Below are 21,755 nucleotides of genomic sequence, written 5' to 3'. Positions count from 1 at the left end.
CTGAGCACCATGAAAACTGAGTACTGTCCCCAAATTTTGGTTGGAAGAAGTCAAGGAAGGTTTGAAAGGAACTGCTCCAGGACACTCAAGGAAAAGAACCTGGAAAGGAGACTTATCACAGACTACCAACTATCAAAACTTGAGCTTAGACCATTTTGCAGATAAATATACAAATCTCACAAATCTGAATTCTATTTTGCTTTGTGTTTTCTCCATTGAAAACACTGCTTTCAACATATCTGCCTTTTTCACATAACACTCATCATCACAGTATCCAGGAACTTGCTGAAGAATACACTTTGTGGCCTGGTAGGGAAAAAAATTTATGCTCTTCTACATACTTCAAATGTGCTACCTCTGCCTGGCTAAATGTTACTCCCCTGATGCCTTACAGCAAGGGATAAAACAGCAAAATGGATTATCTCAATGAATCTCTCCTGCCTTGGCACTTGCGCATTCAGGTTGTGCTGCATTTTTCTTGGGAAGTGACATGACTGGACAAGAAGTTTTCTGAGCCTTCTGCAACTTAGTTGAGGTGTCCTTTCAGGCTGAATGTAGTTTGAAGATTTTCCTAGCATGATCCTTATGATAATTATGGTTATCAGTCCGTTGCTGATGTGGTCCTCAAGTCATAGTCACCCGGCCACAGTTAGTTTGGAAGACAGATGAGCAGAACAATGGCAAAGGCACACAAAAGACAACAATTCAAAGCACAAATCATCTCTTAGGTAATTAGAACTTAGCCTCTAGGAAGAACACCACTTTCAGACAAATGTTGCACCATCGTGTTTGCATATGACTGAACAAGATGCCTCTCCTGAATTCGAGAATTAAATGTTAATAGGCTGTTAAAAGAACCAAAGGTAGCAGAGAATCAGGTCTTCAATAATACAACTCCCTAACAGAGAACCTATTATATGAGAAGAACCAGTGATTCACTATGCATTTTAAGAATCAAAGCTTTCTCTGCAAACTAGATTAGTGTTACTACCTCCTCATCTTGGATTTGAATGGTCTTCTAAGGCTTGTCTGGCAGCCAGCACTGTACCACGTCTCTGGGACTTTCTATGCACTTGTTAGTAAATAAAGTTGAAGCACAATGTGCTGCAGGCATCTGAGAACAAAAGTACCTTCTACTTTGGCCTGTGAAAAATAACTAGCCAATGATGAATGTCAAAGCTGTACTCCACTTCCACTCCTCCTAGCTTTCAAAATCATCCACGAGCCCATTCCCTCTGCAGTAAGAGATTACATATCCCTGCTTTTTTTTTATAGAATGGAAAGATAGTGCCCAGAGTAACTAAATAAGATCACCATTTCTACTTGCCTGAAACATCATAGGTACAATACTGATTTTGTTCAGCATCAAGTACAACCAGGATTTATTATATTAGACTATATCTGAAAAGAGCTATGCCCAAAAACAAGAGGCTGCATGACAAGAAGGTAAAATGTACCAAAAGCCATTTCTCTAATAACAGTATATTCACATCTTGAGTCATGTACATTCAGGGGTCTACCCTCTGATTAATGCCCATATGAGTTATCCATGGCAATCTGTGAACACAGCTCCACATTATTTGGTATTCCCAGAGTTTCACAAGCATATCCTGAACTCCCAGAATTAAGATATGCTGATATATTTGATGACATATACTCACCTGGGAAGTATCCGGTCAGGGAGTTTATGTGCTGGAATAGCAACAGGTAACTTTTGCATTTGCCTTGCATAATCAAAGAGTCCTGGTAGATTATGGGAATAAAGCTGGGAGGCTTTACCTGGAAATTAGAAAACAAAACCACACTTCAAATAGGAAACCAAATGTTTACCAGCACTATCACTCAAAGACAGCACAGCAACTTACCAGATATTGACAACAAGCAATTGTTCATGACGTATAACCACGTACACCTTCGAGGAAATAGCTGATAAAGGGAAGGAAAAACAAAGAAAGAAAAGCATTCAATTTGATATACACAAAATGTGAGCACATTAAGTTGATCAATTAATATCTGCAGAGACAACAGGACAAAAGTAATAGTGACTTGCTTTTTGTAGTAGAAATTAGCTTAAGCCAAGTAATGTTTACCTAGATTCCATAGTTAATTCAGAGTAAAAACTTAGGCACACACTATTTAACATACACATTAACATTTAGACAATTAGCATATTTTATACTCAGGTATTCAAGTATACTATAATTAGCCCACAAGACATCATTATAAAGATCAATCTACCCTTTTTCAAAAATCTTAAAAACCACTAAACTTTCTCCCTTCAAAGGAGAAAAGCTTAACAACAAACTTCAGCAAACAAAGCATGGTTAACAAACCACAGCCATTCTAAAGCCTGTGACAGTCCAAATCTACTGAAACGCCTAAAACTGGCACTTGAAGGGACTCTCCATCTACATATGATCACTTAAGTGATCGAGGAATGCAACAAATGACAAATAACAATTCTGCCTTGACCAAATCCCACAATTACTGGAAAGATGAGACTGAAACCAACAAAACATCCTTAAAAAAAAAAAAAAGACTATTTATTTCTCCTCTCCCGTAACTTCTGGAGCTTGTTGCCACAAGAGGTCATGGAGGTGGAAAATATCAACAGTGCAAACAAGGGATTAGACACACTCATGCCCAACAGGTCCATAAATGGGCAGGCATCCTCCAACATCCCTAATTCAATGACTGTAGCAGAGTCTGACGAGAACAGACAGCAGACAGGGGCCAAGCTTATGAGCATTTTCACTTTAGGAAACAGACTATTGGGCTGGACAGACCGCTCAGAAGGACCTTCCTCTCATTCTTAAAAAAATCCAAAAAAGCCCCCATCAAACAACAAAAAACCTCCTTCACTGCTGATTTATTAGAAAAATTTGAAGAGATCTGTAAATTAATTGAAAGATTTTTCTGCCAAAGAGCACGAGATTCATCTTGAAGCTGTGCTAACTCCTGAACACATATGTTATTTCTGCCTGGTCCATTAGTGAAGTGGAATGTAGTGAAAAATAACCAAGGATACTACTTTTGTTTTTACACTGACTTGTACCAGACTTGGAGAGTAAACAATGAAGTGGAACACGAAACTTGAAAATCAAGTCCTATTGCCTGTTAATGTAAATAGTGATGGTAAATGGTTAGCACAGAGCACGCTCTTCTATTCCTGAAGTCTTCTCATAATCTAAAAATGCTGTAAGAAAAACCTACAGTAACAATCTACCACCCTGGCTGTATCCCTGGCTGCACCAATACAGGCTGAGGGATGAAGGCATTGACAGCAGCCCTACAGAGAAGGACTCGGGGTCACTGAGGGATGGAAAAGCTGGACATGAGCTGGCAACGTGCGCTCACAGCCCAGGGGACAATCACAGCCCAGGGGACAATAACTGTGTCCTGGGCTGCACCCAGAGCAGCGTGGGCAGCAGGTCGTGGGAGGGGTTTCTGTGAGACCACACCTGCAGTGCTGCCCCCAGTTCTGGGTCTCCAACATAAGAGATGGACCTACTGGCGTGAGTCCAGAGGAGGCCCCAAAAAAGATCGGGGGCTAGAGCACCTCTGCTGTGAGGACAGGCTGAGAGAGTTGGGGCTGTTCAGCCTGGAGAAGAGAAGGCTCCAAGAAGACCTTATTGTGGCCTGTCAATACTTGAAGGTGGCATATAAGAAAGATGGGACAGACTATTTAGCAGGGCCTGTAGTGACAGGACATGTGGTGATGGTTTTAAACTAAAAGAGGGGAGATTCAGACTAGATATAAGGAGGAAACTTTTTACACTGAGGGTGGTGAAACCCTGGCCCAGGTTGCCCAGAGAGGTGGTAGAAGCCCCATCCCTGGAAACATTCAAGGTCAGGTTGGACGGGGCTCTGAACAGCCTGATGTGGTTGAAGATTTCCCTGCTCACTGCAGGGGGTTGGACTAGAAGGCTTTGAAAGATCCCTCCCAACCCAAACTGTTCTATGATTCTATCCAAGCTTAATGCACAGTTTGATTGTGTTTGATTGATCTTCTGTAGCTGTGTAAGCATATTGTGACTTAGTAGGTTTGGATCTGAGGATTAGAGAAGAACAGTAATACTTCAGAATTTGCAGGTTGATTGACCTGTCACTCATTCCTCCTGTTCCACACACGAATGGCTGTTTTTACAAGCATCTCTTCTTGTCTTTAAGTGCTTATTAAAACATTTCCTTGAAAGCTCACTAGGCAAGGCACTATGGAACATGGTGCTTCGAGAAAACAAGGATGGATATGAGAGTATGAGTTTCATTGCATCTATTTTCATTGCCAGTTAAAAAAAAACAAACCCAAACAACAAAACCAGCAAAAAAACAAAGCCCAAAAAACCCAACAAAACTTTCCTTGGTCTACAAGAATTATTGTATTAGTGATATTTCTCAGGGCAGGATTTACAACTGCAGTGTAGCAGCAGAGAGGTACCTGAGCTAGGTTTAAACTAGTTAACTCAAGCACCAGTATGATTATGGGTTACATGGAGCTCAATGCAAGCTAGCTAGGCCTTCTTCTCAACACAACAGACATATCTACAGCGTCTGGACCCTGGAAGATGAACAAACACCAGTGCCTCCAGCTTACAGTGTGAAGGCTGTCCTTGCACATTCCTCCATCTTGATGGCAGATGCATAGCTCCCTAAGTTAGGGAGAAGGCAGGAAAGAAAACAAGTCTCAGAGATTAACAAAAGAGCTGGAGAAGACACCACATAGAAAAACCTGTAATTGGCATTTCCCCCTCCCCGCTAGCCCCTCAGAAAAAATCACTATTTGTAAGATTCTCCAAAGACAGAGTTTCAGTTGGGATTCAGTAAGGTAAGTCTCATCAGCAAAGTTGCTTTTAAGACCAAAAGAATGGAATCTAGTATGGAAAGTATCTTCTTGCTTCCCTGCAGCTGAAACACAATGTTTGTTGCAAATATTCCACCTTGTAACAAAGCTTTAAAGAAAACAGAAACTTTCACCCTAAATATATCAGGAAAATTCCATACTACTTAACACATCATTTAACTGCAGGACAACGCACTATGATGAAGTTCAACCCACTGATTTATGCAGATCTCCTACTTAAACATGGTTCAGCCTACAAAAGAACTTAAAACATGACTGAAAGGTACCCTCAACAGTAAACATTTAAGGTAATTCTCAGTGTAGCTAGTGCCTGTGTAACACAATTTTTACCAGGATTATATAACATTAATCCAAGTGGCTAAAAAAAAAAGTGGAAAAGATGTATTTTTTTTTTTCCTAAAATATCAAAACAGAAATATACCTGCTCCATTGACGTTTCATGAAGTTCATTGAGGTTCAGTGTGTAAATACCTTCTTCTGCACCAAATATCAAGTACTGATCTGCAAACACAAACAAAAAAAATCTGGAAATTCTGATTTAAGGAAGGTGTGTTATATAAGAATATGCAGCTCTTCATCAAAAGAAGACTTAGAACAATTACACACATTGAAACACACCGACCTATAATAGTTATGGTGTTTGAAAGCATGGAAAATTAATCATGCTACAGAAGCTTAAATTTGTGTATGGGGCTGTTTTAAGATATTAGGAAAGATCAGTCTATTTTTTTGTGACTAACAATTGGAATAAAAACCAACAAAGATTCAACCATAAGCAAGAATTCACGTGAATAATTTCCTCATATATAGATCATCCTACTTGGACATTTCCATGTATTTTGTGACATATTCATAGCCTTCTTTTGGAGTACTTCAACAGCAGTTTTAACCAAAACATTTTCTTGGTACTTCTTGAACATAATTAATACCCTGCATTGCGTTTAGGCATGTGAACAAGACAGAGATATGAGATGTCAACTGCAAATGACTGACTTCTGTAATTTCAGTTTCTAAAAAACTAAAGTATTTTCTTGCTTATTGGCTCAGCAGCACGTCTATACAGTCTACAATCAAAATGTGAAACTGCAGGCAATGCAAGTACAATGTTACCAATTATCCCCTTCATCTGGCTATTTAATAAAGCACTAAAAAGTACGCAAAAATGCAGTTGCAGAAACCTGTAGGACCAGAAACACGGGGAGGATCAAGTGAATGATTTTTTTTTTTTAATCAATTTCAACTAGGACATCCAGAAGTAATATTTTTTTTTTCCAAGTAAATTATGATTGGCATCTTTTAGACTAAAATGTCACCTTTGATACGTAATTTATTCTTTTTAAGCAAAGCCGAAAACTGCACCCCATAGATCTTAACATAATTGAAAAAAAAACAACATTTAACTTCAGACAGCACTGGCATAATTAAAGAAGAACTTCTGTTTATATAAATAAACCTATTTTACAGTATGTCTATTTTAAAAGGAATAGTCTTGCTCATCTAAGCACTCAAACTCCGAGGAGAGGACAAAATGGGTAAGATATGTGTAATATACTACCTCTTGTATCTGGATTTATCCATGATGTTGCACAATGAATTTTTAATGGACAGCCATTGAAAACCTTTGAAAAGCAAGCACCCATCTGTAGGAGTAAAAACAATTAAAAATATACATTTGAAAAATTAAAATGTGACATTTCCAATATGATTATTTTTACTTAAAGTAGTAACAAAAGGTTAAGAGTAGTTTCATATGCCATGTGGAAAATAACCTCGTCTAGACAAATTAACAAAGGGATTTTTTTTTAAAGTGATTTTTCCTTTGTGCATAAGACCTTTCTGAACAAACATAGCAGAATTAGCATTTTGGAATTAATTCTTAAATTAACAGTCTAAGCCCATACTTACTACAAAGGTGACATACCTGAAAAAGTTTCCTGAATTTTGTGACTTTAGAGAGTCTCAACAGAGAAACTTTATTCCTGTTATATTTCACACATTTAAAATAAAACTCTTGGTCATGTAACAACAAAAGTATTAGTCTCAGATTGTCTATTAGTTGTTTCAAATTATTTTCAATATTGATTTTGCTTCCCAAAGGGAAACCTCTGGTAGAAGATCCCACTCCTTATTCAGCATAACCCTGATAAACTCAATTTGCCTATTAAGTAAATGTCTTGCATAGTATAGTCAATCTCTCCATCTTCCCCCTAATGCAGTGCAAGCATTTGTAGACATTTATAAGAATACTTAGTAAATTTGCTTCAAGATGACAGAAAAGCAAAAGCCAGGGCTTCCTCCTTTCCCCTCAAACATCAACGTAACAATTACCCCTCCTATTTTGTTAAGAAACAGAGCTGATCAATAGTACTGCAGATTAAAAGGAACGATGCAGTAATAAATAACAATTAGTAAAATAAAATGTTATCATTTATCAAATGATGGTCAAACATAAGAATCAGTCATAGGTAAGGGTTGCTACCCTGAATATAAGCAAGTATCACCTTTATGCAAAGCTATGTACTCTGTAAAAAAGCTACAGAATGGCAATGTTTTCCTTTTCTATTAAAACTTTGTGAATTCTTATTGATCTATAAACTGAATTAACCAAATAGCTTTTGTGTTAACATCTGGACTTTTTTTTGTTGTTGTTAATCTGTTGCTGAATAAGAAAGCCTGCACACATTTCAGTTCCTTCTGAACATAGTTTAGTTTAATAAGAAAAGAACTTCATCATTAACCCTTTAAAATAAAAAGCAGCAGAAATTAGACTCTTTGTGCTTCGGGCATCTCTTGCATCACTATAATGAAGTCCATGAGTTTGTCCATATAGAGCTTATGCGAGGGAAGAATCAAATTCATTAAGGTGATCAGCAAAAAGTGAAAGACCCCCACTGCACAAAGACAAGGGGCAAGACTTGAGCACTGCTGGTACCACTGCAGAAGTCTGGGTACCGAGGCTGGGAGCTGGCTGCTTGCTAGACAATGAGATGATCCTTCTGCAAGCCTAAGAACAGATATAAGAGAAAAGATATACACGAGGCAGGAATATGAGAAGATACTGACACAGGGTGACCTCGAAGTACTGACAGCTTCAGTATTGTCAAATCCCTTGGCAGCAAAGAGACTAAAGGAGGGATGATAGCAAGAAAAACAAGAAAAAGATTTTTTTTGGGTGGTTTTATGGAAGACTCTTCCCAAGTCCAGGGGGCACTGAAAGGCACTCAAAGAAAATATACCAGATGATACTCAAAGCACTCATCTCCTAGAATACTGGCAAGTGTTGCTGCTGCTCCTGTAACCAGCTCTGCAATTCCCCTTAACCCTTTCTAAGCACTGAAGAGAAATGCTGCACAGTGGAGGGAAGCTGTGGTCACTGCTAAGACCTAGTTGAGCTCTGCAGTTATAAGTTGGATAAGAAAGGAGGAGATGGAAATCAGAAGAGACTAATCATTTTCCTCTGCCCGCATTCCTGATCTCCAGGAAGCCCGCAGAGCCAAGATGCTATCGCAAATGCCTCAGAAGGGTAAACAGAGCCTGAGGCTATCATCCCTAAATACCAAACAAATCTCAAGGATACAGTTGAGAATCAGACAAATTATTAAACTGAGCTGCTAGTTGGGAGAAAACCGCACAAACAGGAAGTAAAAAGTTGAAGCAAAGCTGCTTGATCTGACTGCTGCTATGGAGGCATTCCAGTCTCAGGGGAATTTCAGCAGGCAGGGCATTCCCTCATTGGTAGGATCTAAGAGGTGTCCCTGTGCTGCAAGTCACCTAAAATAACAGGGAAAAACACACTACCTGACTGGGTTATTAAGGAAGTTGAACAAAATCTCTAGAGTCACAGGCAGTCACACATAGATACCACTTTAAATGGAGCCTCAGAACATCTAGCTATGTTAGAGGACCGTAAGAACGCAAAACACTTCTTACCACTCAGCAACATCCTTAAGAACCACAAATAATAAAAAAAACCCCTCAACAATTCCTCAAACAATCAAGAATCAGAACAATGGTGTACCACAGCAAAAGAAGGGAAAAGACTGAAATCTTGTCAAAGTTTTACTTGTAGTAGCAGTGTATTTGTTAAATAAGTCCCCCAGGTGATGTCAGGATACAAGACGTGCTCCACAACAGAGAAAATAAAAAGTCCAGTAATGCCAATGACCTGGGAGAAAAATCCCTTCCTCACCTAAATTTTTCTTATTTGGCAACTGATAGTGGCAGCAGGCAGAGAGGAACATGGAAGTGACAATGACCTGGGAGAAAAATCCCTTCCTCACCCAAATTTTTCTGATAGAGACAGCAGGCAGAGAGGAACATGGAAGTGCCAAATCAGTCTTAGCACTCAACAGGAAGATGAGCAAGTCTGTTATACAGAAAAGGTGGGGTGTGATGAGGGAAGAGGAAGAGAGGGGAAAGGGTTTCTAACCTGAGGACCAGCAGAACCAGAGAATTAGTGCACTACAAAGATGCATGAACATGCAGAGAGCAGTCTAATACCCAAAGACTCATTTAATCGGCTTCAGAAGTTTTCCTATTTTAGTCAGTCTCTTTTCCCAGCTTCACTGTATTAGGAACTCACAGTCATTCTCTGATGGCCTGTCCCTCAATTTGGTGGCAAAAGTTCAACACACATGACTTCATTTTGAGCTATTCTATTTTCTACCCTTTTTCTCATTCCAGTCACTGAATCTTATTTCCCCTTCCTCATGATGATTTAGTTCTTTTCAATGCTAGGAGTGCTTCCAAATTTCTGTCATCCACTAGTTTAAAGTGCGCACTCCTAGGCCATGCATTTTGTGTAATACTTAGTTTATTAAAACAGGATTGACCTCAATAAATCATGCTAAACAAATAAAGAATTCAGAGCTCTGGAACAATCCTGTCTATTTACACAAGAGATTACAGTTCTAAGGAAGACAAGCATGACACCTACCTTAACCTGTCTTGCTTCTCTAAAATGGGTAGGAAGCAAAAAATATTACCATTTACACTTAACACATCCTTCTAGCAATTTTATTTTCTTATCTAAAAATAAAAACCTGATTCAGCTTGGGAATAATGTAGCAAAAAAGTTAGTTTAAAATCAGATGAATCCCCCCATTTGGTGCATAGCACAACTGCATGAATGTATGCTGCAGCACACAAGGAGGAGAGCGGTGAGGGCAGAAACAATGGTCAAGCAGGAAAGACTGGCTCTTCTGATCAGCGCTGGCTAAAAACACAGCGACAAGTCTGCACAGATATTCCAAAGAAATTCTAGTTCACTTTATGTTATGAAGGTGCACAGAGATGCCTGTAAGTTACTTCCAGCCCTAAGACATCTGTGAATCCCACCTTCAGAAGTTTTGAAACTTAGAGCTATGTAGTATAAACTTTGAGCTATTTGCAATTCCTGAGAGGCATCATCACCTCAGATCAGTAGGTACCTTCAGAGTATTTCTGGGACATTAGTCATAGAACTCTCATTCACTTTTTAATGCAGCAAGCAAAAAACCTTCCAAAATTTACTTCAAGAGCACAAAATCAAGGGTGATTTCTGAAACACCGTGCCCGTGACTTAACATTTCTAAAACATATTGGCTTTTATAATTAAAAAAAAAAAAACCCAAAACCACTACAAACATTCAAAAAATGTACTCTCTCAGTTTTATTAAGAAAACATGTCCTGCTTCCAATGTGCAATTTTATGACTCAGTAATACTCACGTGTACTTTAGGTGTGGGAGGAAGGCCATTACTAATTGGTTTCTAGAAAACAAAAGTTTAAAAGTATGCTTACATTCACATGCACACATATCCATAAACATGCATATTCTCTCCCCACACTACAGCCTAACCAAAACACGAGTCTAAAAAAAACCATTTTAGAATGCTGTTAAAAGCACTTGGTAAATAATTAAGCATAATTTTATTAGGAGAAATTAAAAAGTCAATATTTGTATCTACATAAGAAATAGATACAAACCTTCCCTACAGATTTTTTAAGACAGTGAATAGAGTTGCATTGTATATTACTACACTAAATAGAAAGCACCTACTGGGATGCTCTGCTCTGTCCAATGCCACAGGTACTAGATCTGAAAGCCATGGCTGTGCTTTAGCTACAGTCTCATTTTTATGCATGAGGTCAGGCTAGAGACCTTCCAACCGCCACTTCCATAACTCTGTATCAGTTTGCTAACCACGTGTCTCTAGTGACCACACACCGCAAACTACCAGTATTGCTCTTGCATTCAAACCTCTGCTATGATTCCCTAATAACTCCTCATTCAATGTCTGCACAGCCTATTGCACAATATTTTCACATTACAGCGATGCCTGAAAGAATGCTGCGTCCAGCAAAGTTCAAGCAATATTGCAGCCATTGTTCAATATTACAAGCAGCATTAAATATCAATCAGTACCAGACCCGCTTTCCTGTGTCAGTATTGATTTCTCCCAGTAAAAACATTCTTCTGAAGAAATGTATTTTACAGGTAACACAGGAAACTTCAAACGCACAATTTCAAATGCCAAGTTCAAAGCAGTTCAGGAAATCATACTTTCCAAAGTACTGCCAGTATTACTGGCACTTCCTTAAAACAAAACAAAAATGCACACAATGTTTCTGCTCTATTTCCTCTTCACTTCTTTCAAGAGAGTGACATTTCCAACCTCATCTTTAGAGGATGCCCCCAGGGCGCAGTTTCCTATTACATTTAATCTGATCTAACTACAGATGTCCCACTGTTTCCTATCTCACATTCCCACTTTTGCATCATAACAGAGTGACTACTGTGGAAGCCATTTGCTGCTTTGATGGAAAAGCTCACTTGGAAGATGAGAAAGGGATGATGGAATATTCCCTTTCCTCAGCTCACAGAAGAATCATATCACATGTGGTGTAAAACTGCATTCTCTGCACTGTGCAGAGAATGCAACTTCATGTCTGTGTAGCTCAAGTCTGACACTAAACCCAAGCTGCTAAACCCTGAAACCCAGAGCTTTAGACACCAGCAGGCAAACAGCTTGCATATCTGGACCATCAGTCTATATTTCTGCATCTTTTTTTCCCCCTGAACACCAAAAAGCCTATATGCCTATATCTGGGAGAGAAGGCCTCATTTGGGAACAGTCCTGATTCATCTCCTTTCCCAGGGCCAGTCAAATCCTCCAGCAAGCCATCAGGTGGCAGCATATTCCTTAATTTCCTCATTTGCTTACACAGTCATTGCTCAGTACAACACATTACATCTCTCTCGCAGGATCTCACTCTCATTCCATGTCTCTCAAGCATGTGAATACAAGCAAGTAAATCTTGTATATCAATGATTATGTTAGTTTCTAATGACAATTAAATAATAATTCAAACTTCAGCTTAAGGTTCTATCACAACTAGATCACTTGGCAAAACTGTGCCTTGATTAAAATTTAACAAGATGTCATCTAGCGTCGTTTCTAAACTAAAGAGCGCGCCCACACCTCTTCATTGCACGTGTAAAACAGTTGAGACAACTTCAAAATAACACCTAGAAGCTTAAATACCTACCAGTATTTCCTTCTTTTCTCTCCTTGAAAAACTAGTGTCTCTAGATTCAGGCTGTTGATGTGGTGATCCTTCTCTTTCACCATTTAATTGTACAGAAGTGACTCCATTACCTAGAAAGATTAATATTTAAAAATGGGTTCTTCTACCTTCAACTCAAAAGAGTAGTCTAGCCTAAAAATAATTTTCAAGGGCCCAAATTTCCATTTATGTCAGAATATGTTTCAGTATCCTAATTTATTTCTAAAGCATACATGGTCCTACATAAAACCATACATAGAGCCACTTTCAATCCCAGTCTGTGGCTTTTGTTAATTAATATAACAGATCTATTGTGGGCATAGAAAGGGATGAAGTACACAGAAAAGTGTATCTAACATATCTAAAGAAGGGCTTGGCTATAGCTAACACTTAAATTATTGATTCTTCATAAATAACCCTGAGGCACTCCTTAGCACTGGATGCTTAAGCATTACAGTCAAATCTGTAACACATCAACTGCAGTACTAAATATGTAGCAAGTAAGAGCTATCAATTAAGAGTCAGACATTAAGCTTGTTCAAAATAAGCCAGTCCAGGACAACTGTCAAAGCATCAGACTTTAAAAAAAGCTCAAAAGGAACAGTCTGAGCAAACAGCAAACACACACACCCAACCCAGTTAATTACATATAAAAGTAAACTTTGAAAGTAAAACTCTGCTCTTGAGGTGTCAAATGACAACAACTGACACACAAAGTCAGAATCTGAAACCTACATCCAGGGAAGCTTTTTTTTATTCCCTGTGACAATCCTGCTACTTTACATTATAAGTCTGTTGCTTAGAAAAGCAATTGTGTCATAGCAGGAATCAGGTCAGTGACTTTACATTTGACCTGCTCAAGAGTTTAAGGATGCTTTCTTTGTGCATTTTGGTTTTCATGCACTTTCAGTTACTTGCCCACCACAGAAAAATTATCAGAGTATGTTGTAAAGCATGCATAGGTGAGGATGTAGAAATAAAATCACATTAGATTATTTAAGAAATATTTGTATACTTCTTGGCATCACTCTTGTTACCTAAAGCATTAGATTTCTGTGGAGGTAACCGAGGAGGTGGAGGTCTGGGTGGAACCTGAGATGCACTTTTTGCTGGACTCTCTGATGTTGGGCATCTCTTGATTGTCCCTTGATTATCATTTTCAGAAGAATGAGTTTCTTGGGGGATAAAGATGGATTTAGGCTGAAAAAGACATAGTAATAATAAAAACATAATGAAAAAAAGATTCAAAGCATCCATGCGGTAACACAATATGTTCTGCCATGCAAATTTATTTAAAAAAACCAAACTACAAGGAAACACACAGCAATAAACCTCGTTAACGACAAAGGACAAAGTAAAAATCATTATATTAAAGTAATGCATTAAACAATTATTGGGCATGTGGAAATGTCACTGTTTATGACTACAGATAACCAAACCAGACATTTAAGTAGAAACTAGGGAACACCCAATGATACTGCCAAAACTTTGTGTAAAGAATCCCAAACAGAGGATGTAACCACAAAGGACAACATTGTTTAGACACTGGCTGCACTAATGCTGCTTGTAAAATCCTTCTCAGTTATGCAAAGATAGGTAGTGCAGGAGACTAAGTAATCAAACCTGCACTTTTTGCCTGGGGAACTGACAGCCAGACCAAAAACAATCTAAGGTTGGGTTTTTTTTCCTTTTTTATTTTTGCTCATGTGGAGATAAATTCAGCGTGAAAAGATTCACTTACTTTTCAAGCGGCAGCATGCAAAATCTAATCTGACCTAGGCATGCCTCTGAAGATCACCATTCAGACACCAAACAGCAAAAGTTAGCAAGCACATGCTTTATTTGGCAGCTCTTTATTTAAAAAAAAAAAACAAAAAAATACTTGTGGCACTAAATTTTTTAACTACTCAATTTATTCCTTCCAAAGGTCAGAAGGTCAGAAGTGTCATTGGTCAGAAAGAGCACTTTCACACTGCCAAATACCTTATGGTGCAAGATTTCATGCAGATTTGCAATTAAAGGCTAGAAACATGTATGTCAACCCCCTGGATATACCCTTGACTTAAAACTTGATTCAAGTCTGTCACAGCTCAAGTGACAGAACCATCAGTCTAGTCATTTAGACACTTCTGTATTTGTTTGTTTAAAGTGCCCTTTTATTCTGGGCAACAAAATCCCCCTCACTTACCTTTGGTGGTAAAGGAGGTGGCACTTTAGGTTTCATAGTAGCACTATAAAGAAAAGAAACAAAACAGATGGTTATCCAGTGTAGCTCTTTGAACCTCACACTGCAGTGTTCAAGAGGATACAGGATTTTATAAACGCCACTAACTTCTCAACAGCACTATTATAATAATCCAAATATGCAGTTCAAATATTCAAATAGCTGCATCAGGAATACTTTCAAACATTTTGTTATTGCTGTGCATACCACAGATACTATGGGAAAACTCAAGTATAACAGATCCTCCTTAGGGAGCACAAAGTGACATGAACTGATTTGTTGAAGATGCACATACTTGTGCAGAAAAAAGTAGGAAGATGCACAGTAGGCCTGATATTTACTCTGCTGAGAGAAAGATTTAAAATATCAGTGAGTTTTTCTAAAGGGCCACCTGTAGGTATATGGGGCAAAGAAGAGTTACAAGAAAACGGATGAAAGCTGTTCCTTGAAAAATTTACCCCTGACTTCTTCAGAACAGCCTTACACATGAAAGCAAAATCCATCTGCAATGGACAGCTGGCCTACTGTTCGAGTTGGTTTGGGATTTATTTTTTTTCCCCATGAGTTTCTTTTTCACAGAAATCCTGGGAAAGAACTTTTTAATGCAAGAACAATTCAACAGCTTGGCTCAACAAGATATCAGCAGGATTTAGCAGGAAACAAGAAAACTGAAGCATTAGGAATATTCTTCCTTTGCTAGTTCTGTGTCTTAAAGAATATGCTGCATTTAAAAAAAAAATCCTAGATTGCTGAATTTTTTGGTTTTAAACTCTTAGACTGTCCTGTTTTCTAATCTTTTGGAACAGAAAATTATTTCCATTAAAGAAATTAGGAATACAGCTGTGAAAACTTGACATTTTTGTACTATATTTTCCTTATTTTTCAATTATGTTCCAAAGTTTTGGGAAAATATCCAAGTGGGAAGATATCTTGTTTGCTTGTTTACAGATCAACAACTTGACTGCTTTGTGTCATTCTTTTCAGAAGTTTCTGTCCTGGCATCTGATCAGTTGCTTTTATTTCAGAGAAGCTGGAAGGGGACTTCTGAGAACAGGTTACTCTGTGTCATGCACTTCAGCTGCCATGGTGGTGGAGATTATCTTCTCTTCATAACACGAGACCAAGCTTAAGTCCTCAGTTATCTGTGTCCAAGCTCCATTTGTATTTTCTTTTATATTCTTCTCTGCATCTCAGACAATTATCACAATGTTATTGGGCAGCCAAATGTAAAAAACCAAGTCAATGATTTGACATAAACGTGGCAGATGTTTGTACAAAGGACTGCGTGCCTTGGTTTCAACAGCAAGGTTAATAGGCAGCTTGTCACTGCTGATCACGCAGGGCAGTGCCCCAATAAATTCTGCTTTCCCAGCTTCCATAACCAGGAAGTTCAAGCATCATTAGCTTTTCTGCACATGAGAGAAAAAGAAATATCAAAATAACCAAAGTGATTAAATGAAGAGAGATAATTTTATATTGTTCCCTGAAGCGTGTGGATTCTCTACCGCTATGAATCACCCAGCTTCAGAGCCATGCAGTGGCATCAGTTTGGACTGGAAGGCATACAGCTGCTTCATTGTTTTTGTTCTGGATCTGAAGGGAGAGGTGACCCATGTCACATGTGCTCTTCAACTGCAGCTCCATCTCACAGAATATAAATCAAGAAAAAGCCTTGAACCTTCAGTGGGCTCCAGAAAAAGATATCTGAGCTGATGAACCAACATACTGCAGCAGAGCTTTGGGCTTAAGCAGATACCAAGAGGAAAGGCACAGATGCAGAATCTGTCTGACCCAAGGTTGAGGCATTCAAAGCTTAGCCCTGTGCTTACAGGAAATTGTCAGGCCCTCTCTGTGGGGCAAGAGTACCTAGGATGAAATATGGGAAGAAACAAAAAAAAAGACTTTTTGGGAAGACCATTGGTGACTGTGCTTAGGGTCAGATGAATTGGAACCTCTCCAGAAGCTACCAGGTTCTTTCTTGCTTAATTTGAAAAAGAATATCTACAGAAACATGACAGCAACAGAAGCAGTTAAAGCCAATGATGTTTGAAAGTTCTGACGGAGCTCATGCAAGGAACAAGGATCTCAAAGCACTGGACAAAGAGATCAGTGCAAACACTTCAAGACAGCAGGGATCAAGAGGTTCTAAGCCCTGGAACATTACTGAAGTTGATGATACTGACTGCAAACAGAGCTAGAAGCAAGGTGGGGGGGTGGGGGAAAACATGAAGCAAAAATGGACAGACACAGAGCTGTACATGAAAAACATCCACACATTAGTACGGATGGAGGAACCAAGCTGAGCTGGCTTGCAGCAGCACAGACACCCAGAGCATCTTCACTGAAGGCCATGAGAGTGGAGCTGGCAGTACAGAGCTATAGGGAACCATGACATCCTACAGTGCAGGAAGCCTGTGTTATCAGTACCAAGGTCTATCCAGTTATGAGCAAAGCAGGTTCTCGGCTTGGTCCAAGTGCAGGGGAGCAAATCAATGAGTAGCATTATTAACCTCTTCCTCTCAAAGACAAGACACAGGAGCTTCATACTACTGATGAACTGTGTAATCAATCATGCCTTTAAACAACTGCTTAATAATGAAATACGAAGAATTTAAGGAATTAGCAAGGGAATAAAGCCTGCTAAAAACAGACTAAAAATTATTGCTCTTCTAAGATATCACTTGTGACAAACAGTAAACATGTATTTTGAGAAGCTGATCATTAAACAATGCAAGTTCAATGTACTTGTCATGGGGCTCACATCATGCACTATCAGTAGCTTTACCCTTGTTAAAGGGGACTGTCCCTCATGCTCAGTACAGTGATAAAAACCACTGTATTTGTTATAAAAGAAGTAAAGAGAGAGAGATACTTGGTTCTCTATAAGAGATAGATGCCAGCAACAGATAATGCATGTTTTACAAGTTTCTGGTATGAAGCAACTGCTTTCAAAATTATCCGTTAACAGAAAGTAAACAAGAACTCTGTCTCAATGGCATCTTTCTTTTTGGTTTTTACAATAGATTTAATTAGGAATGTAAATTTCCACATACTGGCTGTGCATTTTAAATTGTTTCAGCTCTCATCTGTCAATCAAAAAGAGCCCAAGAATACTTATACCAGTGGAATTTCCTATGAGCATACTTAATTTAACACATGCCTATAGATACTGTCTTTGCAGTCACATAACCTTGCCCTCTTTGTGGTAAGGGAGCCAGCTCTATTCCAAAAATAAAGCATCCATGCAAGCATCCTCCTTGCTGAGAAGGTGGACAGAAAACCATCTAGAGAAGACAGTTATGTATATATTTTCCTGTATTTTTAATGAGCTTTATTTTAATATACAGTCATCAGTTCTAAATAAGACACCGGGACCAGCGTCAGACAAATTACTGGCTCAATGTAACTATGCCAAGATTGTGTCCAGTAACAGGAGATAAAAGGACACAATCTGTGTCCTTCAACTGTATGAAGCAAGGAACAAGATTTCTACCCCCCAATTTATCACAAGTTTATCAGCAGAATAAAAAAAACTTATGGTGATGTAATCTAGTAGCAACATTATATGCCTATCTTTAAAAATACTGTAGAAGAAAAAGAATCCTGAGCTACTAGGGACAGAACATGATTCAACTCTTTTTTTTTTAAATTTTCATCTATTCAAGAATCAGCTTATATATATTATTTATTTATTTTTACAAGAAGAAAGGACTTACTGTTTAGCATCATCGTCTGCATCATCATCATCTTCTAAATGTGCCACATGTCCCCTAAGAAAATGAACAAGGTACTACGGCTGAGTGAGTTGTATTAAAATTGCCTTGGCTACTGTGAAAAATGGAGCACAAGGACTAATACCTCTTTTAAAGCATTTTTATTATCTTTTAGCTTTTTATCATTATTTTTGTTCTTTAAAGCACAGCTGCAATCCAGACAACTAAGCCTCTCCCATATCCTCTCAGCAAGTACAGGGACAAACAAGAACTAGTTGTGACAGATGTAAGAAATCAATGTACAAATGACTTCGAAACACACAAGAGGGGGAAAAAAAAAAAAAAACAATTACCGCTGATGCAGTTCTTCTTCAACTGATTTTAAGAGACTCCTTCAGCATTAAATAAGAATAAGAACACAGTTTAATTGTGGTACACAAACTTAATTATCAAAAGCCAGGGCAAATGCTCCTATGACTCTATCAGTAAATAATCCAAAGCATGTTATTTCAGCTGTATGTTCAGAACATGCATCAAACATCCACATACAAATGAATGTATCTGTCCCCCCCCCCCCCCCCTTTTTTTTTTTTTAAGCATAACACACTTTCCTATGTGTTTTTTAATGTATTGCTATTAAGTGCAGTGGTCCTTGTTCCCTGTACTGTAAAACAAGGACTGTCTTAACTTATCCAATTTAAAACAAATCTGATAATCTACTATTGGAATCAATTCATTCCTCCCTCCTTAATTTTTCTAACATTCTTCTGTAACGTTTTTCTGTCTTTGTCTGAAAACACAGTCAGAGAGGAATAGGAGGCAAAACACCAGGATGAAAAACAATAGGATTTTGGAAGATACCAGAAATCTATTTTCCTATTTTCCCTAACTCAAAGATTGTGTAAAAATACCATGTTCTATGCTTAGATTTTCTGCATTTTTTTAAAATATGATTTAATTTAGCAAAGCAAAAACAGGCATTGTAATTCTAACATGCTTAAATGTAAATTAAGAAATTGAGTGGAAAGAAAGAATTACATGGAAAACTATTTCATATATTAATACAACAAAATTATTACATGTATGAATATGAAGTTAAAGGACTTTGCTGAGACAGGTTAAGTTTTATGTTTTAAAGCATCTCTAACTGAATGTTCCTAGTGCCCTATAACATTAAGAAGGGCATAAAGCAACATCAAAGAGCAGCACCGGTAGTTCCTAGATGGGGTAAAATTGTGCTCTGTTGGACCTATCACGCAGAATATTTTGTTAACAAGCAGATCAAGACAACAGCTCTTAAAAAGAAGCTTACAGCACCATAGAGACAATATGGTCAACACAGCCGCAAATACTGAAAAGTTATGTAATTCTGTATTATTGGAATGACTATTATTTTAGAAATAAATAGTAATTTCAGAATTGTAACTGATATAAACAAGTTTGACATCTTTTACTACATCCATTTCAGCTAACGTGTTTAACAGGCATTTGTGATTTTTATATGAAAACAGTCTTGAATGAATTAAAGATAGAAAATGCTGTTGCTTACTCACTTGTTTGCACCCAAGAAGTAGCCACACTGAGGACCGTGACCATATTCTAGCTGTAGATCCTACAAATATAAGAGAACACATCTTTTAAGATGAACAGGTGAGCATCAAACACTTACTCTACGTCATGCTGCTGTTATCCTCTCTGCCACACCTGAGCTACCAATTCTTCTGGCCTTCCTGGCCCCTAACACCACTCTCTGGCCCATCGCACCCAAAAAACCTCCTCTCTGCCAGTTTGCTGCATCTCTAATTCCTTTTAAAACTCTGACCTTAGCCCCTTCCTTGGACACACAGATCATTTGTTCAAATAAAGACTGCTGCAGAAAAGGAAACAAAACAACAACATAATATTAATGTTATTATTAATAATAATAATACTATGATCTACCAGACCCCATAGAGAACCCAGCCATCCCTCACTGGCACATTATAGTATTTGTTTCAGATGGGAAAGAGTTCTGGCAGGGAGCCTCAAATGCCTTTAACACATGGGGATGTTAAAGAAATAAGCAGAGAGAACAGCAAAAGTGTTTTTTATGGCTCTGGTTATAGCAGTACATATGTTAAGGTTAACTATATATATTTTTATGTATACTTTAAGATTACCTTCTGTACCAAAACAAAAAATACAACATTAACAGCAACGACAAGCACTCAAGCAATCATGGAATATGGGCTACTTAGAAGAAGTGGTAATAGGTTTCCAACACTATTATTCAACAGATGCTGTCTGGCCTACAAATTTAATGCATTAATGGGAATACAGGGACCATATTGAAGCTCCATCAAATCTGCACCTGCTAGGAGGATATTGCTATAATAACAGGGTATTTTTTTTTCTACAGTGGATCACAACAGGAAAAATCTGAGCATAATTTGTTCCCAAAATACTGAGTGTATTCACCAGCAGAAATGAGTTATTGATCACTTAAGTTAGTGCAGCTACATCCCTCCTTTCCAGGAAACATTTTAAAGGAAACATTTTAAAGGTCTCCCAACATCTTGTGTCAAGCAGGTCTCATTTAGCTGTAGCCCATATCAAAAGCATGCCATCCTTCAGAAAGATGCCCAGATACCCAAGCTATAAGAGCAATAATTTTGGATCAGATGATGACAACTCATGAGGCTGATCTCACAAAAGGGCATTTTTAATAACCAGGGGGAAAAGTCTCACACTAGATTAGCCAGTGCTCCAAGCTGGTGAAGCAGAAGCCACTGCAGCTTTTGGTTCCAGACTGAAGGGCATTCACTTGGACACAAAGCCATGTATATTGCTTCCTGCTTTGGCGAGGAGTACCAGGTTGTTTACTGCACCCTCAATTCTGCTCTGTAAAGCTAAGTAGTAGTTTCCACATGGGTGTTTCTACCACAGCTGTCAGTAGCATTTTATTGCTTCAGTTACTTCCCATATGTTCTCAAGAGAGATACTGTGGAAAAAACTACGTAACTGATAATTATGTGATGTAAAAGAATGCAGAGATCAGAGAGTTGAAGAAAATTTGCAAAGGCAAGCCCAAAGCTGGCATTTCCTGAACCATGGCAAGACTGACTTTCAATATTCGTACCAACTTTATTATACATCTTTTTTCCAGAATTAAACAAAGAAACCACCAAGGCCCATCCACTTTTATGGTGTTCCTCACAAGGGCCACCCAACCTTCCTCCTAGACATCTGTCAGTGGAGCTAGAAAGTTAGGTGACAGGGAAGAAGGGCTCACAAGTGGCCATGCTGGTCAGAATAAAGGCTCGCTCCTCTCCAGGAACCCATCTTCAGCTCTGCGAGGTAGCAGGTAGAAGAGGTCAGGCCTGAGTCATGGGTATCTTTGATCCCTTCTGCAATCCTTACCATCCTTCTT

General features: G+C 38.4%; 1 protein-coding gene across 1 annotated transcript in view; it reads right to left on the bottom strand.

Annotated features, from left to right (window-relative positions):
• Positions 1–19,958, bottom strand: part of MAP4K3 (mitogen-activated protein kinase kinase kinase kinase 3) — a gene marked incomplete at both ends in the record, with an annotated part of 33,146 nt that extends 13,188 nt beyond the window's left edge. Inside the window, 11 exons of the mRNA XM_010171818.1 lie at positions 1,662–1,779; positions 1,866–1,926; positions 5,283–5,362; positions 6,417–6,501; positions 10,570–10,611; positions 12,392–12,501; positions 13,447–13,609; positions 14,598–14,640; positions 18,350–18,403; positions 18,700–18,738; positions 19,900–19,958. Of these exons, the coding sequence (XP_010170120.1) occupies positions 1,662–1,779; positions 1,866–1,926; positions 5,283–5,362; positions 6,417–6,501; positions 10,570–10,611; positions 12,392–12,501; positions 13,447–13,609; positions 14,598–14,640; positions 18,350–18,403; positions 18,700–18,738; positions 19,900–19,958 (854 nt within the window). The remainder of the gene's footprint in view (positions 1–1,661; positions 1,780–1,865; positions 1,927–5,282; positions 5,363–6,416; positions 6,502–10,569; positions 10,612–12,391; positions 12,502–13,446; positions 13,610–14,597; positions 14,641–18,349; positions 18,404–18,699; positions 18,739–19,899) is intronic.
• Positions 19,959–21,755: the final 1,797 nt, after the last annotated feature.

Source organism: Antrostomus carolinensis, unplaced genomic scaffold (genome assembly GCF_000700745.2).
Source record: "Antrostomus carolinensis isolate BGI_N321 unplaced genomic scaffold, ASM70074v2 scaffold8920, whole genome shotgun sequence".
Taxonomy (NCBI): Eukaryota; Metazoa; Chordata; class Aves; order Caprimulgiformes; family Caprimulgidae; genus Antrostomus; species Antrostomus carolinensis.
The sequence above is the reverse complement of the archived record's forward strand: the minus strand, read 5'-3'. Positions and strand labels throughout refer to the sequence as shown.